The sequence below is a fragment of the Perognathus longimembris genome, chromosome 2, assembly GCF_023159225.1.
Source record: "Perognathus longimembris pacificus isolate PPM17 chromosome 2, ASM2315922v1, whole genome shotgun sequence".
Classification (NCBI taxonomy): domain Eukaryota; kingdom Metazoa; phylum Chordata; class Mammalia; order Rodentia; family Heteromyidae; genus Perognathus; species Perognathus longimembris.
The window spans coordinates 58,183,721-58,207,343 of NC_063162.1; the positions used below are offsets into that span (position 1 = coordinate 58,183,721).

Sequence of the window (23,623 nt, forward strand, 5' to 3'; positions counted from 1 at the left end):
AGGCTTGTCCAAGCATAAAGCAAGACCCGACCTTGAAAAAAAATGTAAAGTGGAGCCAGAAGCATAGCACAAGTGGTAGAGTACTTGCCTAGGAGTTCAGAGTTCAATCTCCAGTACCACCAAGAAGAAAAAAAAAAGAGAGGAAGAGGAAGAAAAAGAGGAAAGAAGAAGAGGAGGAGAAGCTCTGGGCCTTTACAAATGAGAGTCTAGGGTGCTCTGAGCCTTGCTCCTTGAACTCCCCTGAGCCCCGAGAAGATTCAGTGGTAAGGAGTGTCCACCAAAGGGGGCGCAAGCCCAATGCCCTACATAGTCCAAGAGCAAGGCAAGATGGGAGCGCTGGGAAGGCAGGCACTCAGCAACCCCCTCACTGCACAATTTAGTTCTTTGGCAGCAGAACTGAAGTCTCTACTATACATGGCACAGCAGCAGAAACAAGGCTGGATCATATCTCAGAAAAGGCAGGCACCTCAGTCTAGATCCCAGTGAGGCCTCAGCCTCAAGCCAGTGGATCAACACAAGGCTTGCTGGGGCCTTGTCCAATGGCCAGCAGCCTTCTTGGTTAACTCTTTGGCTTGACTGGGATTGCTCCATCTAGGAGAGGTCATTTAGACTGGCAGCAAGCAGGACAGGACAAGGACAGTGGGCCACTCCTCCTCAGCCAAGTGAAGTGAGGCCCCCAGGACAGTGCAGAGGAAAGGAGAAAGAGTGATCCTAACGAAGGGGACTTACCAAGGCACATCCTCCCCTCCAGAAAGTTCTGAGGGCTCCAGGAGTCCTGAGACACTAATTCCCTGCCCTCTACCTTGGGCAGGCCTGGTCCCATGGTGGAATGACCTGTGAGTTACTGAACATCCACAGAGGCAGATCCTTACACCCTGTGTACACTGCTCCAGCCCAGCCCCTGGAAGCACTGACCACGACAAACTTCTTATTTCTGAGGTGTGTGTGTGTTTGTTCCTCTAGAAAACACAAGTTTGTTAGGAACTTGTATGCCCAAGTTTAGGCTCTGGGTAAGCACTCAGGGAATGAATTAATTAATTAATTACCCTTCTCTTTCTAATATCCTCACTGAATGAACAATGGGAGACTTCACCCAGCAGCCTTTTACAACACGTTTTGGTGATAAAATGCTCAGAATTCCTTCCAGAACTTCAGGGTAAGATTTCTGCAGACACTCACATGCCTTCATCTAACATAACAGAAGCTCCTAACACTCATCACAATACAGTGAATTTTCTGGACTTCTGTATATAAAATAAATCATTAAGCAAAAAAAAATGTATCTACAGTGTATAGAACAAAAGAAGATTTCAAAGGCCATTAACTCACAGAGATGGTATGTTACTGGGAGAATATGGTCTGTATAATTAAAACAATTTAAATGGAATTATAAAAAGAAGACAGTAGGCTTTACTGCTTGCCACCATCTCACTAATGGAAAGAAAAGCAATATCTTCAGTTTTTTTAAGTTACTGTAAAATTATGAGTTACAACAAGCACATATCATCTCTCCACTGTTCTGTGCTACTGATGAGAAAAAATATTCCTATACATAATGTAAGCCCAGAGCTTACATCACCAGCCCAGAGCTCTGCTGGGCACACACTGTGGTATCTGGTGGCCGAGGACCCTGTAACAGCCAGTGGGGGGGAGGAGGCACTCTGGAGCCCCAGTCTTGGAGTTAGTGATGGTTGGCCCTCCATGTCCTCTCTCCACTGACCTACAGAGTCACATGGTAAAAGAGAAGCCCCCAAAGCAGGGTGACTGGATCAAATGCCACTGCCTGGTCCAGCCTGGAACCTTACCACATAGGGTAAAAGGGTGTGTTTCAGTACGAACTGGAGAGCGTATCTTTGGAGCTGTGATGAAGGAAATGAACAGCACTAGTGGCCCCATTAACTAAGCACTGGGAGCCAGGGAAGGAGACCATGCAGCCAGCAGAGCCTTCAGCATACTATCTCTCCAGCACGAAGAGCTGCCATTGACTGGCTGGTCCTGGCTGTGCTGCCATTGATTGGCTGGTCCTGCTGCTTATCAGCACAAACCACCACAGGGCTGTTCATACCTAGGTCGGCCTTGTGCCACCTAACTTTCTATGTGGAGCCTGGGCACTAGCTCTTGTCTGACTCCCTGAGGCTGAGACCTGGATTCCTGTGCCACACATGCCTACTGCAGTGGACTGTACATGTGATCCCTGGGACACATGTAAGCAGGGAATGAGTGAGTGCTTGCTGTATGGATGCGCTGGATATGTGCCATTCCTCATACTCTCAAAATAATTCTTCAAGGTAGATGGGGGTATTTTACAGACAAGGAAACTGAGGCTAAAAACACAAGGGAATATGCACTGAATCCCACAGCCAATGAGAGGCAAATAGGAGATTCAGCCCAGCTGGACAACTATCTAGGTCAACAGTCACTCAAAAACTTCCTGCTCCGGGCTGGGGATATAGCCTAGTGGCAAGAGTGCCTACCTCGGATACACGAGGCCCTAGGTTCGATTCCCCAGCACCACATATACAGAAAACGGCCAGAAGCGGTGCTGTGGCTCACGTGGCAGAGTGCTAGCCTTGAGCAGGAAGAAGCCAGGGACAGTGCTCAGGCCCTGAGTCCAAGGCCCAGGACTGGCCAAAAAAAAAAAAAAAAAACTTCCTGCTCCCCTATCTGCCCCACTGGGCCCAACATGTGTCCCAAAGCAGAGCCTAGTTGAAGGAATCTCAGCAAAGCGCCAAGTCTAGTGATGCCACAAGTGAGCCCTTCACATCCTAGCCTCTCTTGGACAAAGTACATGTAAGATTTCTACACACCAGGAAGGCCTCATCCCAGCTCCCAAGATCCCACTATCAGATTTTCTTAAGTCTTGAAGAATTTGGGGCTCATGACAACTTTTGTGGCCTATATCACATCTCTCAATCCAACTTTCTACCTGCTCAGTGGTAGCCACCTGTGGCCAGGAGTTATGGGGCAGTTCCTCACCTTTTGCTCATCAGGGCCACTCTGCTGACACAAGCTGGGAGGGGAGGGATGTTGGTTAGAGACCTTCAAGCCAGTGGCAAGTGGGAAGAGGAGTGAATGCCCCTTCTGTCTTTGCCCAGATGCACAAGAGGTACTGTACACAGCTCCTGGCAGGGGTCCAGGAGGAACAAGCCTCAGTTGCCCATGGCATTAGGCAGCTAGGACTGGAATGGAATCACACCTCCCTTCCTGTGGAGCTTGCTGTAAAGACCATCAGCTACATGGCTGCCTTTGTCTCTGCTCTGGATACAGGTTGTCTGAGTAGATGGAGGCTTTGAGCTACAATTTCCTAAGACATGCAGGTCCCAGGCAGAAGCCAGCACTCTCTCCAAAGCGCACATGGTAAAGTGACCTTAAGAGTGATCTAGCTGGCAAGAGGAAAGGAGTAGACATTCTAGGGTACAAAAGAGAGAAGTTAGCCTTGGGTGAATTTGAGGCTCTGAGCCCTGACTCTCAACCAGGGTGGTCCAGGCGGCATTCCCAAGACAGCCAGGCAGCCTGCTCCCTCCCTCCTCCCCTAGAGGCCAGGCAGCTGTGGGCACAGAGAGGGAGGCCAGCCAAAAGGGATGGCCACAACTCTGCAGAAATCCCAAAGCCTGTGACCCCGGCTTGTACCATACATGGGAGCCTCGTGAACAAGCGTGTCTAGAAGACAAAGACCTGTAGAGACAAGATGGACAACTGTGCCCCTGGGGTCCCCACCCCTCACAGCTCCAAGTGTATACATTTGGGCTTGAACTTCCCCTCTACGGCACACAGCCTATACCTACTGCTGCCTAAGTGGCTCTGCTCCAGAGCCTGGGTCTCACTGCCAGGTCCACAAAGAGGAAGCTCCAAGCAACCTGTAGACCTCACTGGGCTGTGGGCACATCCTGGTCCCCTCTCAGCATCTGTGAACAGCTGGCTGTTACCACAGAGCCTCAATTCCTACCTCTGAGCTTTTGTTTCCGTTTAAACACACACACACACACACACACACACACACACACACACACACACACACCCCTTGAGGTTCTGCCTCCTCCCTTTCTCACCTGGCCAACACTCCTTCCTCACTTGAGTCTGGGCTCAGGAGCCTTTTCTTCCAAGAAGTTTCCCCTGATTGGCCTGTTCAGGCATGGGCTGGGCTGGAATTGGCTAGTGTTGCACTCCCACTGGCTCTGGGCTGGTTTCCTCCTCTAATAGCACATGACACTGTCTTGGCTACAGCTTGGCTGCCCAGGCCACACACAGTTCAGTGACAGAAGAATACAGGACAGAAAACCAGGAGGGCCTGCCTGGGAGGGTGGGTTCTGTCTGGCTGAACGCTGCCGTCCCAGCCCAGCCACACCACACAGACAGTATGGAAGACTCCCACTTCTCGGCACACTACCACCTGCTTTCTGCAGCTAACCTCCATAGTTTTGAGGTCATTAAGTCCAGCAAACCATAACCGATGAAGTGGCAGTGAGTAGAGTTGTCACAACCTCCTCTCTGTTGGGACCTAAGCTTGGAGAACTGCTAGGCAGGGCCTGGCTATGCCTGGCAAGAGCTCTCTCCTGAAGGCTAGCCACTAACTGAGCCTCAGAGGAGTTTTGAAGAAGACTAGGCAAGGTAGAAAGCTGCCTCTCCTGGGTAGAGGATCTGTTCAGTGATGTGTTCAACGGCAGGTAGGTGGCCCCTTGCAATATGCCTGTAATCCTACCTATTCAGGAGGCTGAGATCTGCAGATCCCAGTTCAAAGCAAGCCCAGGCAGAAAAGTATGTGAGACTTTTATCTCCAATTAACCAACTTTTGGAGGAAGCAGCCAGACACTGGTAGTTCATGCCTGTAATCCTAGCTACACAAGAATCTCAGACTTGAGGATCATGGTTGGAAGCCAGCCAAGACAGGAAAGTCTATGAGACTCTTGTCTCCAATTAATCACCAGAAAACTGGAAGTGGAGCTGTGTCTCAAAGTGGTAGTAATGCTAGCCTTAAGCAGAAAAGCTTAGGGACAAAGCCTAGGACCTGAGTTCAAGCCCCACAACCAACCAAAAAAAAAAGGAAGTAGAGCTGTGGTTTAAGTGGTAGAGCACCAGCCTTGAGCAAGCTAAGGGACAATCCTGACTTCAAGCTCCAGGACCAGCACAAAATCTGCATATATCTCTCTTTCTTTCTTTCTCTCTCTCTCTATATATATAATAGGTATCATATATACGTATATGTACACGTGTGTGTGTGTGTGTGTGTGTGTGTGTGTATGCAAGATTTGAGAAGGTAAATGGCTTGAAATTGAGTCCCTGGTGGCTATGAGTTGTAACTGTCCCCATTTAAGGACAGCAGGGACCAAGGAGTGTGAACAAGGTAGAGTCTACTAGATACCATTACAGCCCCTGGATGCAGCCAATCCTAAAGAGTTCATCACCTTTAGTTTTTTTCCATTCTATGGCCTAACAAATAGTCCAGTTTTGCCTTGGCTACCATGAGGGTTTCTGCTGCCTTCATAACTTGTGTGCCTGGTACAGAGGATGATTTCAGATCCAGAGCAGGTTTCCTGGAAGATGCTCTGAGGTTCCAATGAACACACAGGTGGGCAACAATGTCCTCATGAACCACAAAAGGCAGAAGCCCCTGTCCAGCCCAGGCTCCCTAGGGAAAATGGACCCAGGGAGATAACCTCTCCCTCTCCTCAGTGGGGTATTCTTGGCCCATCTGAAAGTAAAGCTTGTGAGATTATCAAGCCACACACATGTGCACAGCACAGTGCACACAGGCCCACATGTGTACACATCAGAGGTACAGCCAGACAGCCACACAGAAAACACCCCATCCACCTCTACATGTGCCAGGGATTGTAGACACATGTGAGTCGTAGGATGTGGGGTTCACAGGCCTGGAAGGCACCTGTGGGGCCAGCTGAAACACAGTGAGTAGATAGCATGCCAGCAATGAGGCAGCCCAGGAGAGCAGGACTGCTGGGGACAGTCTCCTGAAGATAGTGCTAACTAGACTGGGATGGGGCAGGGTCTGAAGTCCATAGGAGGCGGGGAACAACAGGGACAAAGCCAGACGCCCAGCCAGGGACCAGGCCAAGAACAGGTGCCACTCAGAAGGCTCAGGAGCCACAGGGACCTGGCCACATGCAGGTGTCAGCAAGATAGCTGGGGACCCAGGTGTGTCCATGCAAGCAAGCAGGTCAGTGGGACACACCTTGGCCCAGAGGCGAGGCAGCACCCACTACAGAGCTCCTTGAAGACAAATTAATACCTGGATGTGAGGAAGCATGCAAAAAGGGAAAAATTCACAAGGGGGCTGCACAGAAGGACTGAGGTTCAAGGCCAGCTCTGGCAAAGGCTGCAAGCTCCTATTAAATAAAATAAAAGCAAAGAAACTTGGGGTGAAGGTCAAGTGAGCCCTGAGTTCAGTTCCACAATTACAAGAAAAGGAAGGGAAGAGGAAGGGGAAGAAGAAGGGGAGAGGGAAAAGAGAAAAGGGAAGAGGAAGGGAAAAGGAAGAGGGAAGGAGATGGAAGAAGCAAGGACAACAGGAGCCCCACTTGGAGCTAATGGGAACCTCTCTAAGAAGCTAAAACCTGAGGCACAGTTGAAGGCTGAAAAGGAGTCTACCATGCAAAAGGCCTCCCACTTAGTAGGGATTTTATGTGCAAAGGTCCTGGGGAAGATGCATGCTTTACCTGTTGGAGGGGTAGGAAAAAGACCAGTGGGACCACAGCTGTGAGGTCAAAAGGCATGCAAAAGGGAAGCAGCTATGGTCAGATTTGTCAGTGTGCTTGCAGGCCCAGCCAAAGGGTCTGAATTTTATTCTTAGTGCAGTGTGGAGCCATTGAAGGCTTTCAGCAGGAGGAGAGGGAATTAGATTGATTTTTTTCCCCAGATAATCTGGCTGCTGCATAGACAGCAGCCTGGAGGAGAGGGCAAAGATGTAGAGCAATGAGGAAATGACCTCAGAAATCCAGGCCAGGGATGGGGAGATGCAAGAGGAAACAAGAGCTGGGCAAAGCCAGGGATCAGGGAGGGCTGCGTGCAGAGCGGGAGGCTGGCCAGGCATTGGAGCTCTCTGACTGCACTGCCAACCCTTTACTTCCCTAAGCATTCCATGCCTCCCTCTGCTCTCTGGGTAGTTTCCTGCAATGCCCGATGCTCGTGCTATGCTGTGCCCATGCGCGTGCAGCCTGGGATGTGAACAGACACGGAGTGTCAACAGACAGCCCTGCCATTTACAAGGCCCAGACGAGATGTCTGCCAAAGAATGAATGCCTTTCCTGGTGAGATATAGAGCCAGTTCCTAGCAGCCCTAGCAGATACGTATGAAGCTTCTATGATGGAGGACAAACGGAAAAGGCTCCAGAGCCAGAAGACAATAGCCGTCCTGTGATTTCACTGGAGATTCACGGTGGCAGTGCCCAGGACCCCCAGCTGCAGACATGTCCTGGCTTGGTGGTATACTCAGGATTCTCACTGTCACAACCCTGTGGCCCTCCAGGGGCTGATCAGTGACCCCCACAGAACAGGCTTGGAGGAGGAGGAGGCACCTCTCCCACGGCTCCAGCACAGTCAGCTGGGTATCTCCACAATCAAGGAAGGCATCAGAGGTGCCCCTGCCAGCTGGCCACAGGCCAGGAAGGACTGCCAGCCACTGGAAGACAGTAGTGAGGCTGATCAAGCTGGATGTTAAAGGAGTCAGTGGACAGCTCACACCTGCAACCAAATAACTAACCACAGGCAGATGAGGCATCTGATGCAGCCCCCTATCCCTGCAAAGAGTTCCCAGGGCCTAAAGACCCAGAGCAGCAGCCATAAGTTGGCCAAGAACATCTAACTAGACAAGCTTCCTCAGTAGACAGGAATCCGCTGTGCACTCACTGGCCAGGGGCTTTATCTGCTCCCTAAGGTGATAGGTTCGCAGAAGCATGGCTATCTGCATTTCACATGAAAAGGCTGGGGCTGAAAAACTGAAGCTCATGTTAGGAGACCTCAGGGACACAGTGTTGGAGGGCCAGTGACAAAAGACATGTATACAAAAGAGAATGAGGTGAGAGGACACTGGCCTGAAGACCTCCAAGAGCCCCAGGGCCTGTCTTTCCACAATCAAGACTGTGTGGTAGGTTGGGGATATGGCCTAGTGGCAAGAGTGCTTGCCTCCCATACATGAAGCCCAGGGTTCGATTCCCCAGCACCACATATACAGAAAATGGCCAGAAGTGGCGCTGTGGGTCAAGTGGCAGAGTGCTAGCCTTGAGCACAAAGAAGCCAGGGACAGTGCTCAGGCCCTGAGTCCAAGCCACATGACTGGCAAAAAAAAAAAAAAAAAAAAAAAAAAAAAAAAGACTGTGTGGTAGACACAACCTCAGATGAGCAGAGTGAGTCAGAGGTGAGATCTGCCCTCCTCAGACCTGCTTCATCTTCAGCTCCAAAGACCTTCTGATCAGAAGCCTGACTTGAGAGTTTCAGGTTTTGAGGTTCTGGATGGCAGGAAGGAGGCAGGGCCAGCCCCAAGCCAGGGGGGTCAGCCCCAAGCCAGGGATCCATGGCCCCTCCCCTCCCACCTTCATCAGCTGTGGCTATCACAAAATACCATGGAGCAGATGACTTAAACAGCAGTCTCCATCTGAAGGATGGAAGTCAAAGCTGAGGCATCAGCATGGTGGGCTCCCAGGGAACGCAGTGTTCCCAGCACTGACCCAGTCTCCCTGTTGGAGTGACACAAGCATAGTACTCTCTCCAGAGTCCTTTCTTACAAAGTCACTCATCCAAGATCCTCCTAAACTCAACTACACTTTCTCCCCCAGGCTCCATCTCCAAACGCCATTGAGTTCAGAGCGAGGGCTTCAAGAGTTGGACGTGAGGAAGCAAACATCTACTCGTTGAACCTCTGGCCTTTCTTGGCCTGGCCTTGGCCTTACAAGGCCCTTCCACATCTGGACATCCAGGCTCTGTGACACTTGCTGACCTGCATGCCAGGCAGGTCCCCTGGGAAGGCCACATCTACACTGAGGCAATGAAGGGGTCAGGAGGAAGATACCAAGGAAGAGGCTCACAAATGCAGCAGTGGTACTTGCTAGACACATACTGTTCCTGAATATATATCCCCAGCTGGGCAGACTAATACACAATTCAGCAATGCTGAAAGTGTGGCCTGAGAGGAGATGTGCTCAGCCAGGCTCCTGTGTTCAGAGGCAGACTCTTGCCCCAGGAAAAAGGTGCCGCTTTGAGGCCTATGCGCCTCTGATCCTAGAAAATAATAGTGATTGAAATGAACTCCAGGAAATGGAAACAAGAGGGTTTTTTTCCTTTTTCTTTTCTTTTTTGTCTTGTTTGTTCATTTTTCCATCATTTTGTAGGTAAATGGGGACACAAATGCAGCAGTGATACTTACTGGACACTATGTGGAAAATGAGCTATATAATTTGTGGGTGGGGAGGGGCGAGAGGGAGGGAAAGGGTGACACTGTCCAAAAAAAAAAATGTACTCATGACCTGCCTTATGTAACTGTAACCCCTCTGTATAGCATCTTTATAATAACAATAAAAATAAATTTTAAAAAAGAGTAAGGGGCTCAGAGCTCCACACAGCAGCTAGCTGCTGGCTCTCTCTGCGAAATGTGCTGGGTAGCATGAAAATCTGCAAATCTTCTTGTGTGTACATGTGTTTGCACACATACATGCACACACATAATTACCTGCACATGTGCACATATACTGAGTATACATCAAGTACACTGCATGCATGTGTGCAACGTGTGCTTGTATATGTGCATGTGTGTACATGTGTGCATATGCAACATCATGCATGCATGTACACATGAATGTGCACTCTGATACATATGTGAACATGCACAATCATCTGTGTGCTTGGGTATGCGTCTGTGTGTGTGCGCGCGCGCATGTGTGTGTGTGTGTGTGTGTGTGTGTGTGTGTGTGTGTGTGTGTGCACAGGAAAGTACTGTCTAGATTCCATGGGTTGTCCAGGGACCTGATCCATGCCTTCTGTATAGTCCCACCTGCTCAGCACTGCCTACCACAACATCCTCCCCCTAAAGATGGGCCCACCCATACTACCTGTCCCTGAGAAATAAGGGGCCACCAGGGCCTTTGGCAGCTCCAACTCAGCACGTAGGCCATGTGGGGCTGCACCTCAGCCCAAGAGCTTTAACCAGGCTCCCAGAAGCCATGACCTGACACTCAGGATCTCATACAGAGCTGAGCCCAGCTCCAGGTTGGCGCTCTGTGATGTGGAGAGTCTCACCCTTAAGCTGACAACCCATTGGACTTGGGGACCACCCACTGGACTGTCTGGTGTGCCAGAGGTCAGTGGGAAAGAAGAGGGAAGGCAGTGCCCTGGCCGCCTACTAGGGAAGGGAGGCTGGAGTCACTCAAGACTGAGAAGGAACCACACTTGATGGGCATAGCTGTGACAGGAAGATGACAATAGTCCTACATAGAGCCAAGCCAGGTCAGAGCCACTTCAGCATCTGTTTCAGACACCAAAGCGACAATACCAGCCAGAGCTCAGGTCAGATCTCAGAGCTCTGGATCTAGAGTGTAGCCTCTCCTTGCTCCCACACCCACAGGTATTCGGGTAAGAAAACAGAAGACAGCCTCCAGCCCAGTCCAGGAATAGTGCCAGCTGCATCATGTCCACTCATGCATGGAGCAGGAGGGGCACTACAGGAGCCAAGAGCAGGACACGGCGGTATACACTGTGCCTCCTTCACAGAGGGAGAAACTGAGGCTCAGAGTGATCTTTTCAAGACCACACAGCTGATCAGCCCCAGGGATGCTCTCCCAGTCACCCTTCTATCACTGACAAGACACCCAGGAAAACACATGAGAGGGGAAGACTCATTCTTGGCTCACTGTCTCAGAGGTTTCAGTCCACAGTCACTTGGCTCTGCTGCTTCTGAGCCTGTGTGTGGTGAAGCAGAGCACATGGCAGCCCACTGTGGACAGAAGGCAGGGAGAGGAAAGGGACAGGGACAATTCAGTGACTTCCTTCCTCCAACTGGGCCTCACCTCCTATTCCCCAAAAACCATCATATTATGAGTCCATTAAGGGATTCCTGCTCTGATGAGATCAGAGCCTGCAGAACCCAATCATTTTCCAAGCCATCAGCTAGCAACCACTGCCCCCACACACATCTACAAGAGCCTGTGGTGGGGAGGAGGGATAGCATTTCATAATCAGACCAGAACATTCATCATTCAAACTCCTTTCCACCAAATACGATCAGGTCTGGGTGGGGCAAGGGACAGTAGGAAGGGCCAAGGGGGCAGAGCCTGGGCTGGATTCTGCTATTCTGTGTGCTCACAGCAAGACCAGACTGCTTCGAGATTAAAACACCATGCAGTGACTGCCATGGATACCCAGAGCTCTGTCCTGCACAGATGGCTCCAAGCAGCCTCCATACGATCCATGTCTTCAGTATCAACCTCCTCCCCTGCTCTCTGGAGACACCCAGCTCAGGGTCATATGCCTCAGCTGCTGAGTTAAAGCAGGGGCTGTGGAAGCCCAGCAGAGGCAGGATGAGGGGGAGGGGGGTATCAAGAGTTGCCTGGGGCCCTCTGAGGCTGATGATAGTATACCCCACAAACCTGTTCATTGGTCTATCATTTTAGTTCATCTCTTCAACCACCCCTGGCTATCATCCTCACTGAGATGGCAGGAACCAGATCACCTGCCTATAGTCACAGCAGGGTGGGATGAGAGCTCCAGTCTGCATGAGGGACTCAGCTCACAGATGGCCATCTTTTCTTGGGTGGAGGAGGAGGAAGGGCGAGGCTGAGCATGAGCTGGGAACAGGTGTCGAGCAGAGAAGATACAGCTGTGGTGTCTGGCAAAGGCCAATATGAGGGAGGAGACTAGAAAAACAGGATAGCCAAGGCCATGAAGGATAACTCTCAAGATGACAACCAACAAGACTTGGGAGCCACCCACAGGATCTAGCTGGAGGAGGAGGTACAGCCGAGCTGAGGACCACCTTGGGCCCCAGCAAGAGGCTCCCTAGCTTCATTTCCTGGAAGCCTGACCTATCATATCTTGGACCAAAACCAGATAAAGGGGAGCATCCATTCCCACCCCCACACACACATACACAGCCACCCTGACTGTATTTGAGGTCCAGAAAGCAAACCCTGGACCCTTCCCTCCCAACTCATAATCACTGGCCAGAAAATTGGCTGTTCAAGGCCAAGTCAAGGGTCAGAGAACCAGCAGGATGGGATATTGGACAGACTCCAGCTGCCTTCCCAGCCATTGCCTGTCAGGGAGACCAGCACCCCAGAGGAAGAGCTGTCACATGCCATAAGCCAGCCACAGCCAGGACACACATGGCTCCATGGCCCAGGGCCATTGTACAGAAAAGTGGAGAGAAGGCTGAGGGAGTTAGGAGGAGGGACGACGATGGAGGAAGGGCACAGGAAGGGCACATGAAGGGCAAGCAGGTCAAACATGTGGAGTCATTGGTGGTTAGCCTGGAACATGATCTTTTCTTCTCTTTTCAAAATGTATTTTATTGGCATAAAATTTCATGTATTGCCAAAAGGCGGTGGCTCACACTTGTAATCCTGGCTACTCAGGAGGCTGAGATCTGAGAACTGTGGTTCAAAGATAGCTCAGGTAGGAAAGTCCATGAAACTCTTATCTCCAATTAACCACCAAAAAGCCAAAGATGGAGCTGTGACTCAAGTGGTAGAGCACTGGGCTTGAACACAAAAAGCTTAGGGGCACTGAGAGCAGGCCTTGAGTTCAAGCTCCAGGACTAGCATACACACACACACACACACACACACACACACACACACACACACACACACTATGCATTTATTATGCACTAAGTAATATTCATATATATTGTGTAATATTTAAAGCTAGCTAGTCAATCAATGCATTACCTATCAGGGTGAACGTTTTTGTGGTAAAAACACTTAGCAACCACTCTCAGCATTTCCCAAAAGTACACTGTATTATCTTTAAGTGTTACCACCTTTACAATGGATATCTTGTAGTTATTTTTATCTAATGTAATTATGTATCCTTAGGCCAACATCTTTCAAGTTCTCCTCACCTCCCCCCACCCCTGCCACCCCTCACTATTGCTTAGGACATCTCACACTCAGGGCTCAAGGAACACAAGACTGGAGATATGGAGGAAAGCACAGGTGGGAGTATAGGGCTGGGGACACAGGCTTCTTGGCTTCCCATACACAGAGGGCTGCCCAGAGGCCCCAAGGAGAGAACAAGCAAATGAGAGTGGAAAAGGAATTGATGGGAGAAATGAATTCAACCCAACCAAGACACAACTACAATTTTTTTATATTTCATTTCTTGATTGCTATTGTTTCAATGAATCATCAAGGAAGACACAGAACTGTTTTGACATGAATTGGAAGTAAGCACTGTGTAATTCAGCAAATATTTCACCCCCCTGTCCAGGTACATAACACACCTGGTGACTAGCTGGAGCCACAGGATGCATTTTTGCCAGTGAGTTGTAAACAGAAGTGATACATATCAAATCCAGGCTAGCTCCACTGCTCCAAAGAGCTCTCTTTCTGGCCCAGCAACTGGCAAATGACCAGGCAGAATAACCACCAAGATCCACACTCCTGAATGAGGATCAACACGTTCCTTGAGCAAGAAATGACTTGCTCTTACATGAATCCACTGAGATCTGGGGATTGTTACTGCAGCATAACTTAGTTAACAGTGACTGATAAAATGGGGAAGGCTTCCCACCACATCAGAGGGCACACCCTCCAAGGACACACCTTCAATGGCCTAAAGACCTCCCACTAGGCCCCACCTCTTAAAGGGTTCACCATGCCATGCACCAGTGGTCCATGCCTCTAATCCAAGCTAGTCAGGAGGCTGAGATCTGAGGATCATGGTTCAAAGCCAGCCTGGGCAGAAAAATCCCTGTGAGGCTCTTACCTCCATTGAACAAATGGTTCTGTGGCTCAAAGTGATAGAGAGTCTTGAATACAAAGAGGCTCAGGGACAGCACCCAGGCCCTGAGTTCAAGACCCACAATCGACAAAAATAAAAATAAATAAAGGATCCACCACCTTCTAAGGGCACCAAAAATTCAAGACCTAAACCCTTACAGGAGTGAAAGGTGAAGGGCAGAGGCAGGACAGCTGACAAAAGGGAACAGACTAGCTTCTTAATCTGGCAACTACAAGAATTTGGATAGTTCACCTGTTCCTACAAGTTGTGGATGCTTTTTGTTACTTGATCTCCAAGAGAACTTGGGAAAATGTCCCAACACATTGCCACAGTGTAGGTGTTAAGGCCCCTGGTACCAGGAATGCGGCTGGCAGCTGCTCATAACCACATAGAGACAAAGCACCTCCAAAGACCCACTTACCTGGCATGAGAGGTCACTCTGCCAGGTGCCAGGAAGGTAGGCCACATCTCCCAGGCAGAGGGAGAGCCAAGGCAAGAGGGAAACTGGAGGGAGACCCCAAAACACAAAGAGGTGGGTAGGGCAGGAGAGCATCCATAATAAGAGAAAGTGGGTATGCTCACATGCAGGTGCAGACACATGTTCCTGTGCACACCTGTATGTGTGAATACATGTGCACACAGACAAAAGCGACCCTGGAATGAAAGCAAACCCCAAGGTGACCCTGGAATGAAGCACACTGAAGGAAGAGTGTATCTGTCCCTTCACGGAGCCAGGGGCTTATGGAGAATCCAGGACTAGACAGTTCCTGGTATGACCCAGACTCCCTTAGAAGACCATCTGCAGTGTGTCCTAATGCAAAGCCATCTCCAGGCTTGAAGCACAAGAGCAGCAGCCCCTGAGGGGCCAGGAGGAACAGCGCTCTGCACAGGACATGGAAGCAAGACTGACTCCAACAAGGGTCTTGGTGGACACAGGGAAAGGCTGGAGCACTGATGGTGAAGATCTGAAGAATCTGGGCAGGAAAGGAATCTGGGGCTGAGTGGCACCCTAAATTTTCAATTTGACTCTTTCAATTGCATATTCCTCCAGAAACATCCCTATACACCAGCAACATCCAGGCCCAGGAAAGGAAATGGTAAGAATACCCATAAGAATGTGAAGTGCCCCCCCCCAGGCCTATGGTATACACAGCAGTTCTTTGTAGAAAGGAAACATAGTCAGGCACCCCCACATGTCTCTAACCTGTCTGGCTAAGACTAGAGGATGCTGCCACTGCATAAGCAGGAGCTCAACAGACCATGCAGAAGACAGGAAAGAAAGAGGAGAGTGACAACATGCCCAGGCTACAAGGTGTATACAGGTGTTGACATGGCTATCTGAGTAGGGATCCAGAAAGACATCTATGTTCTAGTCCCCAGAAATGAGAATATGTTAGGCTGTATGGCAAAGGAAAATTAAGACTGCATGATAGAATTAAATTTATAAGTCAGCTAACCTTAAAATTGAAAGTTGAGGCCAGGCATAGTGGCTCAAACTTGTAACCCTATCTAACTGAGAGACAGAGATAGGAGGAGCCCAGACAAAAAGATATTTACAAGACTTCATCTCAGCCTATGGCGGGGCACAGTGGTTCACACCTGTTATCTGGTGGGGGGGGGGTCGGCGGCGGGGGGGGGGGGGGGGGGGGAGGGAGCACCGTGGCTTAGGCACAGTGAGAAACACAAGTAGGAAGATTACAGCTCTGGCCAGCCTGGCCATAAAAATTAACAACATAAAGGGATGGAGGGAGGAGACCAGGGCTAAAGAAGAGGCAGGCTTTGCTGTAAATGTCAAGGAGTAGGCTCCAGGAGTCATCCCTGCCCACACCTGGGTATGTGTGGGTATGTGTGTGTATACCACTCCTGGACTTGATCTCAGGACCTGGGCACTGGCCATGAACTTTTGTGCTGAAGGCTAGCACTCTACCACTTGAGCCACAGCTCCACTTCAAGCTTCTTGGTAGTTAATTGGAGATAAGATCTTACAGATGATCCTGCCTGAACTGGCTTTGAACCATGATCCTCAGATCTCAGCCTTCCAAGGACCTAGGATTACTGTCTTGAGCCACTAGCACCTGAGCCACATTGCGATCTTAACCCCACTGAGATCCAGGTCAGGCTCAGAACAGTAAAATAATATGTTCCTATGGTTACAACAACTAGATTTGGGATAACATTATTTCAGTGCCAGAAGAAAATGAATACTGCTGAGTGAATAGAAAGGTGGTCATGGGCTTGGTATCCCCTTTGCAATGACACAGATGTCACTCTGAGCCCCTAGCAGTGTCTTGGCAAGGTGGCTAGCAGGACTACAAGGGCATGACTTCAATGAACCTAAGACTCAATGAATGTAGAAGACAGCAGAGGTCTGGGAAGGAGAGTCTCCAGCAAGGCCTCTAAAGCCAGCAGGATGGTGGGAGGGACCTAAGAGACAAACAATAGAAATGGATGCCAAGCTTGTTGTGATTCAGCTTTGCTTTTTACCTCCTGAATTTGAGTAATCTTTACCTCCTTTATTTTTATAGTACTGGGGCTAGAACTTGGGCCTCATGTACAATAGATAAGCAGTCTACCACCAAGCCACACCCCAGGCTTCTTAAAACACTTTTGAGCTTATGGTACCTAAGAAACATTGCCTCCCAATATATTCCTTTCCCTGCCTCTCCCTTAAATTGCCACCCTTCCACAACATGACAGATATATTTACGGCATATCCAATAACACATGTTTTACTCACAGTAAAAGATAATTCTGAAGAGAGGAGAATCAGGCTTAGCCAGTTCTTTTATGCATTTATATAATCTTCTACTTGAGCAGATACTTTCAAACAATATGATTTTCTTATTTAACAAATCAGTATCTCTTCTCATATCTAGAAGAAAAAATATCATACTGATTGCTAAAATAGACTTTACCAGCTCCATTGAAGGTACAAGATTTAAGAGTTTTAAATGTCCTGTGTTATTATTTTTCAATTTTTCAGCTCCTCATCAAGAACATGTTTTGGTAAATGTGATCTATTCTTGTACAGAAACTGACCCAGCATCCTTTCCTAAAAGGTAATGACTGCAAAAGGCTTATGTGAAGCTAGCCTGGGAAAATTATAGGTATAAATCTTAACACATCAAAACTGCATTTCTTGGGGCTGGGAATATGGCCTAGTGGCAAGAGTGCTTGACTCATATACATGAAACCCTGGGTTCAATTCCCCAGCACCACATATATAGAAAACAGCCAGAAGTGGCGCTGTGGCTCAAGTGGCAGAGTGCTATCCTTGAGCAAAGGAAGCCAGGGACAGTCCAAGGCCCAAGACTGGCAAAAAAAAAAAAAAAAAAAAACTGCATTTCTTGTTTTCTTCAGACATACTTAATTCTGTATATCTCAGCATACATGATTCCATTTCTTACCTTTTTTTTTCTTTTTGCACATTGGAAAATAAATGCAGCAGCCAATGGAGGTAATGTTTACAAATGGTTCACAGTGGTTTCAACAGAAGCCAATAAAGTGAATGAAAGGCAGGATATGGAAATAGGCAGAATGGAGCCTTTGCCTTCATAAAGTGCAATGTCTGTGGCCCACATCTATAATCCTAGCTACGCAGGAAGCTGAGATCCAAGGACTGGAGTTCAAAGCCAGTTCAGGGAAGAAAAGTCCATGAAGCTCTTATCTCCAATGAACTACCAAAAGCCAGAAGTAGAGCTGTGGCTCAAGTGGTAGTTTCTAGCCTTGAGCAAAAAAAGCTCAAGGATAGCACCTAGGTGCTGAGTTCAAGCCCCCAGGATACACACACACACACACACACACACACACACACACACACACACGACTAGAAGGAAACATCCATGGTGGTAAAATTCAGGACAGTTATGTTCTACTCCTAGTCACTTTCCTGTACCTTCCATGTTTTATATAATGAGCATGCATTGGCCTCTTTCTTTTTTTCTGTTTTCTTTTTTTTTTAATATTTTTAAAGCAACTCATTGTAGCAATGCATTTTTCTTATAATTGGGGGAAAATGTAAAAGCTAAAAATGGAAAGGTCAGTTAGGGTCCTCACTCAAGGAATTCACCAGCTTAAGAAACGATGGAGTTGCAAATATCAACTGCCTTGAGAGAAGCAGAAAAGGAGGAGTCTCCACTGGGTCAGGGAGCGGGGAAGAGACTTGGTGTTTACTGAACACCTACCGCAGGCCCTATGCAGATAATTTACACATGTTTCTTCTCATTTAGTCTGCCCAATAATCCCAGGAGGCAGCTACTGCAATTATTCCCTTTTAACGCATCTGGAAACAGAAGCAAGTCTTCCCCAGACAGACCACCTCAAATCCAGTTCATATCCAAACAGGGAAGCATCACTCCAATCCCAGGTCCACTGGGAGGTCACAGGGGACTTGCCCTGTCTATGACTGAGACTGAGCTTCAGTGTGTCGATGCTTTCTATCCCTTGCCCCAAACAGTGTCCATCACCTATGTCCTCTTCAATGATCACCCAGGGCCATGAGAAATAAGTAAGTAGTCACCAAGCTAGGCTAAAGCCCTAGAATAGATAAGTACCCCATAGAGCAATGAGCCGACCACCTGCTCACCCAACTGCAGGCAGAGAGAGTTGTGAGCATTGTTCTGCTGTTATCTGAGGCCCTCTGAGAGGGCTGGCTCCTCACATCACTTATAAAAGTCACAGATAGATTTCTTCCTGTTCAACTCACAAGGTGAGTTTAGCCAGCACACACCTTCTGAGCAGCAGGTGCCCAGCCAGTGGCCTTCTACCTAGACACTGCCAGCCTTCAGAACCTAAGTCTCTCATTCCAGATGTGCAACAAACACTCCTTCCCCACCCTCCTGAAACTGTGCCAATCTGCTATCCTTGGAGACTGAGACATTTCCAGTTATTTCTACAGAAATGAAGGCTCAGAAAAGCAAGCTCTCACCCAGGAAAGATTCCTGGCTACAACCTTTATTACCAGGTCAAAGCTGCATTTGGGGCGTGAAGGATGAATAGCCCATAGCTATGTTTTTAGGTGTTATTTCAGTTGTTTCAGTAACTGACAACAGCTAAACACTAAAATCCAGATTTAGGATGTCTTTTGGAAAAGAAGACAAAAACAATAGGCACATTTACAGCATTAGTATTTTTTTCACTCCCAAACAGCAAAATCAACTGAAGCTGCTCCTTCTAATAGAGACAAGCTCTGCAGAGGGCCAACTGCCCAGTTTACCCACATGCTGCCTGCCTGGAGTGGCAACCCCAATGGGAACATCACCTTCAATCCTGAGGAAATGGCTGATGGCTAGCAATGGGCTTCATTCTGGGGCAAAATGAATGATCATAAATACTGATTACTTAGAGGAGAGACAACAGAAGCAGACAATGACAACAGAGCTATTCTTATATGGTAGAGACCCTCCCCCCATCCCCATCTGAGCCCTACAAGGAGTTGAGATAAGAGCACCTGACTACAAGTCCAGAGACAGAGGGACATCTGGGCACAAGGAGTGCTGGTGGGACCTGAGGACACACCACAGAAGAGCTCCTCTTCCTGTCCCTTGTATAGACATTAGGCAGTAGACACCTGACACGGCTGGAAATATCACTTATTAATATCACAGGAGCCTTGCTCCACTCCCCACCTCCCCCAGCCAACACCTGGAACTCACATTTATACAAGCACTTTTCAAAACACTTGGAGCTCCAGGCTCTCCTCCCACAGAGGGCCCCTCTCCTTCCTCTGCTATTCCCAGTAGACTCTCTAAGGACACCCCCCCCCCCAACTCCTCCAGTCCTCCTATTGTTGAGGGAACCCAGAGACTGACAACCAACACATAACACCAGAGGAGGACTCTGCTGCATTGCTGCTTCAGCCACTGCACCAACTCCCTACCCCACCTGGGACAGCTCCTCTTGCGAGGAATCCCTGTGTTCAGGACTTGCAGCATTGAGCACTGCACTCCAAGGCTCGGGTCCTGATCAGAGTGGAACTCCATTTGTGGGGAACTAGGCAAGGGGAAGGAGGAAAAGGGTTGAAGGCCAGGCAAGGAGTCAGGATCAGAGGACCCCTTGGGTCTTGAATAGGAAATGGGCAGCATCTGGGGAGATGATAAGGGAGGGAAAAGGATAAGGGAGAGAAAGTGCACCCTCAAGGCACACTTGTTGGCCCTGCCTTGGAGCCAACCGCAGACAGTAGCTACAAATACAGGCAGGCCGGGAACGGCCTAGTATTTCCCCAGCAGCCCAACCAGGCTCAGATCTGCTCTTTTTCTGGGCAAACAGCGCCCACCTCCGGCCCAGGCGGCGACGGGCCACCACCAAGAAACCGCTGCTCCAAACCCGCAGAAGCACGGAGAAACGCAGAGGCGGCAGTGAGGTAGTAAGAGAAAAGAAAGGGCGCCGCTCGGGGGCTCTGGACACTGGGCACTGGCCGGCCCTGGGCACCGGAGATATACTCCGGTGCGCTGAGATCAGAGAAGGTGCCCGCTACCCAGGTACCTGGCACTCAAACACGCCCACCTACAAACACGCCAGAAACAAAGACAGCTGGGCGCCACACGCCTGCGCGACCCGTGCCGCTGGGCGCACACAGGCACGCACAGAGCCAGCGGGAAGGCGCGCACTGCCCCAGCAGGGCGCAGCAGGCTTCCCGCTCCGGACCCCGCTCCCGACCCCGCAGGATACAGCAGCTTGGCGCTATGGCTCGCCCACCACCGAGAGGGGAAGGGTGTCTTGCCCACCCGAGTCCCTCACTCGACCCTGAGGGTCCCCAAGGCAGTGCCGCCTCACGGTCCGTGGCCTGATGAGCCAGGGGCACCGCGGCCACTCACCTTCCTGCACTGCCTGGAACGGGTTGTTGGCCTCGATGACCTTGATGGAGTAGGTGATCTTCTCGCTCTGCAGGATGTCATCGTTGAGGCTCAGGTCTGATACAGCCAGCTGGAACACCCTGTCGTCCTTGGCTGCGTTCTCCTCGAAGATGGCACCTGGAGGAGAGGAGGAGTCAGGAGCAGGCCTGGAGAAGAACCTTCCCCATCTTGCCTTGGCCCTTGGGTCAGGCACCAGTGGGACCATCGGGGACCAAGTGGTGGGAGGCTGGGCTAGGATTCCATTTTGATGGGGCAGCTTAAGACTCTCCTAGCATAACTTCAATAAGATAGGCTCCCCTGCCCACCCCAACACAGGTGCACACAGCTGACATGCCCATGCTGCTGCCAGGTCACGCGTGTTCCCCCAACCAAAACAGCACCTGTCCCAGCCATGCCCGCGGCAGTGGATGGAGACACCTAGGGTGGCCTCATTCAGCATCCAAATGCTCCTGACAATGGTTCCCACCCCAGAAAGTTCTCTGAGTCGGCAGTGTCCCCTGTCCCCACGGCTCCCCCCAACCCCCCCCCCAAATGGAGTGATGATTTCTTTCTGCCTGTCATGCTTTTGCTAAGTGGAGCTGGGTAAGGCAGGTCCACAGTTGGCTCCCCTGTCGATACTGGGGGGACTTCCTTAGGCATAGTGCACTGGATGGCTGGCAGCATCAATGGCCATGGAGCTGCTCAACCTGGCGCCCAGGGCTCATGTTTCTGCTCTCCTTCCCTCGCAATCCCTTTTCCTGTGTGTACGTCGAGGGTGGAGAGACTGTCTCCTGGAGCCCTCCGTCTTCTGATCCAGCTGGTCCAAGAGTCCCAGAAGGAGCCGCTTTGAAGGGGCCTTCTAGAAGCACAGACAACTCCTCCGGAGCGCCTTCGGACTGGAGCTTGGCTTGCAGAGTCGTACCCTGCGCTAGTACCCAGACCGGTCCCCTGCTGGCAGCCTGGGCCGCTTCGGAGTCCTCACTCCACCACCCTAAGCCCAGAGTCGCCAGGGTCCTAGCGCTTGGCCTGGTGATTCCTCCCTCCTCGCAACGCTGAGAGCTGGGTAGGAGAGGGAGAGCCCCGGCTCCTCCGATCTCCGATCCTCACTAACCCGAAGCCGCAATGCTGACCGTGAGACCCGCGCCCGCTCCTCGCGGCGGGAAGCAGCACTCTTGGCCCTGCGCCCTTGGGGGGGGGGGGGGGCGTTGCAGCTCTCCCAGGCTGGGCCCAGTTCCCCCTGGCTCCCTGGGTCCCGTCATCCCTGCGTGCCTTCTCACACCTCCCAACCCCCAGTTTCTTTGGGCACGCTGGTCTTCCCCAACTTCCGGAAAGGCGACTGCGGAGAGGGCTCCCCAAAGCGACCGCGGTCAGCCCCTCCACCTGGCCCAACTTCCCAGACTCCCAACCAGGCAGCTCCAAACTCCTGCCCACCGCCACTTGGCGCGCCCCTTCCTCTAGTCTTCCTCCCTCGGGCTGCTCGTCTCTTCCCGCTCAGCGGCTCGCCAGCCCTAAACCCGAAACCCACGCTCGGAGCCTCCATCCTCTCCATCCAGATCCGTACGCTGGCCCCCAATAGACCAGGAGAAACTCTGCGCCTATCCGGGATGGGGGCTGCAGTCGCCACACACACACACACACACACACACACACACACGCGCGCGCGCGCGCGCGGGGGGGGGGAGGGAGAGGGGGAGAGAGAGAGAGAGAAAGAGAGAGAGAGAGAGAGAGAGAGAGAGAGAGAGAGAGAGCGCTCAGGGAAACAGAAAGGCACTGTGTCCACTCTAACAGGCTGACAGCTCCGTCGTGCTCGCTCCGATGGCCCACACACCCCAACGCCCTCTCGCAGTGACACCGACACGGTGCCAGGTGCACACACAGTGATACACGCTGACAACACCCATCCACACTCACACATGGCTCCCGGCCGGCCTCTTTGATCTTGCTCTGACAACTTGGGGAGACCCCTTCCCTCTCTTCCGGCCCTGCGGGCTCCTCAAACCCCCCCCCCCCCCTGCTGCTCAAAGCTGCGTCCAAGGGCCCAGCGCCGACGGCCCGCCGGGGACACGCGGCCATCCCCGCGTTGCCCGCAACCGAGGCCCTACGTGCGGGCAGAGGCCCCGGGGCCCCGCGCATAGACTGGAGCCCCGGGAAGCGGCGAGGGGCCCCCGGGAGCGCGAGGCGGCCCCGTACACGGCTCCTCCGCGGGGCGGCGCGGCGAGGCCCTCCGGGAGAACACCGCCTGCCGAGCCCCGCAGCCAGAGAACCGCCAAGTTTGGACGTCGGGCATCCCTCCCCCGCCCCCCGCCCCGCGGCTCTTCTGGGGGCCCCCGCCCAGCCACGGCCCGGCCACCCCCCGAGCTCACCGATGTGGATGATAGAGTCGGCCCGCACCGTAACGCACTGGCATATCCAAGGGAGAAGCCACAGCGTCAGCGCTTCCATGTCCCCCGGGCGCACGGCTCATCCGCCCGGGCCCGGGGCGAGGCCGAGGGGCAGCGCGGAGCGGGGAGGCGCCGGTCCCGGTGCAGTCCCGGGGCCGCTCCCCGGGAGAGCCGAGCCCGCCCGTGCGTCTTCCCCCGCCCCCCGCGCGCCCGCCCCTGCGCCCGGTGCCCGCCCCAGCCCAGCCCAGCCCGGCTCCGCGCGATCGAGCTCCCGCGCCGGCTCCGGTGGCGGTTGCAGCGGCGCTGGCAGCCCGGGTCCAGGCCGGCGCGGCGGGGGCGGCCCGCGGCGGCGGCGGCGCTTCCCGCGGCTCTGGGGGCGGCGGCGGCTGAGGCGGCGGCGGCGGCCGGGCCGGCGCGGCGGCTCCGGGCTGGCTGTGCGTCTGAGCCCCGGCAAGGAGCGAACTGCGG

General features: G+C 51.7%; 1 protein-coding gene across 1 annotated transcript in view; it reads right to left on the reverse strand.

Moving 5' to 3' along the window:
* Window positions 1-23,309, reverse strand: part of Grid1 (glutamate ionotropic receptor delta type subunit 1) — a 749,173-nt gene extending 725,864 nt beyond the window's left edge. The window contains exons 1-2 of the mRNA XM_048339184.1: window positions 23,138-23,309; window positions 20,757-20,912 (exon numbers count right to left, since the gene is read on the reverse strand). Of these exons, the coding sequence (XP_048195141.1) occupies window positions 20,757-20,912; window positions 23,138-23,216 (235 nt within the window). The 5' untranslated portion in view covers window positions 23,217-23,309. The remainder of the gene's footprint in view (window positions 1-20,756; window positions 20,913-23,137) is intronic.
* Window positions 23,310-23,623: the final 314 nt, after the last annotated feature.